The 2,855-nt window shown below is 46.7% G+C and overlaps 1 protein-coding gene across 1 annotated transcript; it reads left to right on the plus strand.

Moving 5' to 3' along the window:
• Positions 1-2,106: 2,106 nt before the first annotated feature.
• PHALS_06814 (uncharacterized protein) lies at positions 2,107-2,368 on the plus strand (the record flags this gene model as incomplete). Its single annotated transcript, XM_024720167.1, has 2 exons — positions 2,107-2,268; positions 2,324-2,368. 2 exons carry the CDS (start codon positions 2,107-2,109, stop codon positions 2,366-2,368), a joined length of 207 nt encoding a protein of 68 aa, XP_024585393.1.
• Positions 2,369-2,855: the final 487 nt, after the last annotated feature.

A 2,855-nucleotide genomic window follows, 5' to 3' on the forward strand; every position in this document is an offset into this window, starting at 1 on the left:
CACACCCTATGGACGGTCGCACAATCCTGTGCGACCCACCATTTCTCACAAGGGCACGTGTAACCCCGTTACAGTTTTATAAAGCAGTTTTCCCGGTGTTAGAGTACTATATATTCGCGTAAGATTTAGTGAGCTTTATACAAGAAAATATGCTCCCGAGTATACATTACAATCGCCGAAACCCGCAAACAGATGGTCAGTTGAAAAGCGTTGATCGCGTGGGTCTTCAAGGTTGTCTCCTGTAGTACTTGCTACTGTACGTTGTTCGTACTTATCGAGTTTGTGATGAATAATACAGCGCATGCAGTTACAAGCTATACCTTAGTTCATAAAAAATGGTTTAGTTGGCACTTCCTACTTTTTACACGGCCACGAAGTGGCATCAATTTTGGTGGGGAAGAGGCTGATGTTTCAACTCTCGCTGATATCAGCCTGGCTTCACTTCGTGGCCGATAACTGGTTTTATCAAATCGAGATTGAGCGTCGTTTTCCGGGAGCGTGACGCTGTGGCTGAGTGCAGATACATTCAGACGCAGCACGCCAACGCCATAAGAAGGCAAACGCGTGGGAATATGCTGTGGGACAAAAACTTTACTGAATGCAATTAGCCTATCTACACACGCAGTGCTTGCGGTGAATAAGACCAAGATGCGACCGCGCGACATCGCACCGCTCACGGGCTCAGCAAAAAAGGGAATGATCTATCCTCTCACATTCAAAAGAGAAAGCGAACACATCGTGTGCTTTACGTGTGCTTATCAAAATCATACCACGACTCTACGCTTACGATCTAGGTGGGCGCGAAAGCTAAGGTGCTGACAAAGCAATGTCTGTACCATTCCTTGCAGCCGAGCTACCCTCTGCTCAAAAATCCACATTAATCTGGACCGCTTGGGGTATTTCAAGCCAAGCAATGCGATGAAGAATCTCAGAAAGCGGATCCGATGTTCGTCTTGCCTCAACCTCGAATACGCGCAGTGACTAAAAGAGTGAGTCGGTGAGCCGCCAGAACGGAGTGAGCTCATGAGACCATCCACGGGAAATTCGATCTATAACGGATCGGCTCTGGCGGCTACTGTCACGTGAAACGTTTGATGAACCGGCGGGTGACCAAAGTTGTTGCCAGTGCCTGATGTAGTGGAAAGGATTCCCCTGATCTTGGGAGTTTGAATTCCAATTCGGCACGATTGCCTAGTCTGCGACCGCTTACGGCCTGGCCCACCTTCGGCTTTTATCTCTCTTGCAGAAGAAGCAGCTTCGCCGCCACAGTACCCTTCCGACTATTGGGAGGCGGCAAACCTTGAGTGTTGAAATATACGCTCGGTCGATAGTTATACAGCTGTCTCATGGGACGAGCGGGGACGTTAATAGCAACAGCTTGAGTTGGTGGGGTGTCACCTCGAGGTCCGCAAAGTGCTTTGAAGTTTACAATGTCAAGCTTAGAGCGACGCTCTAGGTAGGTTCTCAAAGAAGATTTGTACAACGTAAGATTGGGTGCGAATCTCACCCAGGTAGAATCCGGAATCATATACTTAGTGGTACTTTCAATAGACCTCTAGTACCCAAGGTATATTCCGCATGAACGAGACGGGTTTCCCTAAACGCTGCTAAGCTAAGCACAGAGGGTACTCTGGGGGTGATGGCTTGTGGACTTTGCTCCTAATGCTGGCGGGCTTCGGACGGCATTAAAGCCGTTATTCAAGCGTGAATTGATCACGAGTCGGCCTGATTCTTGTGCTTACTTATAGAGATTGAGCTTGTTTTGGTTACGAGCTGGGCATCGTCGTGGGCTCCACTGCGGGGTGTCATAACACTTTCATCGATGAAAATAACTCGGGATTTGAGAGCCGTGCAGCGGGGACGCCTCAGACATGGATATCGGCCATGTATAGCCCGGTGAGGGCGGGTGTGCTCAATCAAAATTTAAAGCGTCACCGTAAAAACCTTGGCATGCTTGCCGAGAAGGCTGGTGGGGTGCCGTTGAGCCAATCATTTAGCGCGGGGAAGCTAAAACGGCTAAGTCATATATGCCCCACCTAGTAAATCTTGTATTTACTATACACATAGATCTCATAATTTATAGAAGGTTTATCAAGTATTTGCTGTATGTTCTGGTCTGCCAAGTCGTATCCATCCATTAAAGATTACCGACATTCTCTTCAACGGGACAGTTGGATTGAATTCTTGATTGAAGGTGGCGACTTTTACATGGAATGGCTGGTGATGAATCCGAAAGACAAACAAAGCCCAATCGCTATGGATTTGGGTGTCCGACTAAGATATGTTCCAAGGAAATTTAAGTCGTAAGAATAAGATTTTTCAGTGGCAACGTCTTTCCATTCACAAAATCATCGATCCTGATTATTAACGGTTGAAAGAAGATGTAACGCGGTTACACGTACCGTTGAAAGAAAGGGTGGGTCGCACAGGATTGTGCGACCGTCCATAGGGTGTAAATTACTCAGTTAGTGTAATAACACAGTGGTGTGGCTACACCGTAATATGAAGCCACCACGGGGCAGGATTACCAGTAGTAATGCATATTTCTATATAAACTAGCTTTCGCCATATAAACTAGATAATAATATATTAATGAGAAAAACCTAGGGTTTTAGATATTGGCGGCTCTGCCGCAACTACAAAAGTTCAATACAGTTTCATTTTTGAACAGAAGTGTTCGTTTGCGTTGGTAAGGATTTGGTACTAAGAAGAAGCGGGTTGCGATTCGCTACAATTGAATAGGTTCTTGGAAAGAACGTGAGGTCGGTGACCTTAGCTTATCTTCATCTAAGCAAAGAGCTACGGCAGCCCCGCTGCACCTGGTAGCACTCGTAGTCAATCCACGCCTGAGTCGT

Source organism: Plasmopara halstedii, assembly GCF_900000015.1.
Source record: "Plasmopara halstedii genome assembly, contig: Scaffold_3060, whole genome shotgun sequence".
Lineage (NCBI taxonomy): Eukaryota > Oomycota > Peronosporomycetes > Peronosporales > Peronosporaceae > Plasmopara > Plasmopara halstedii.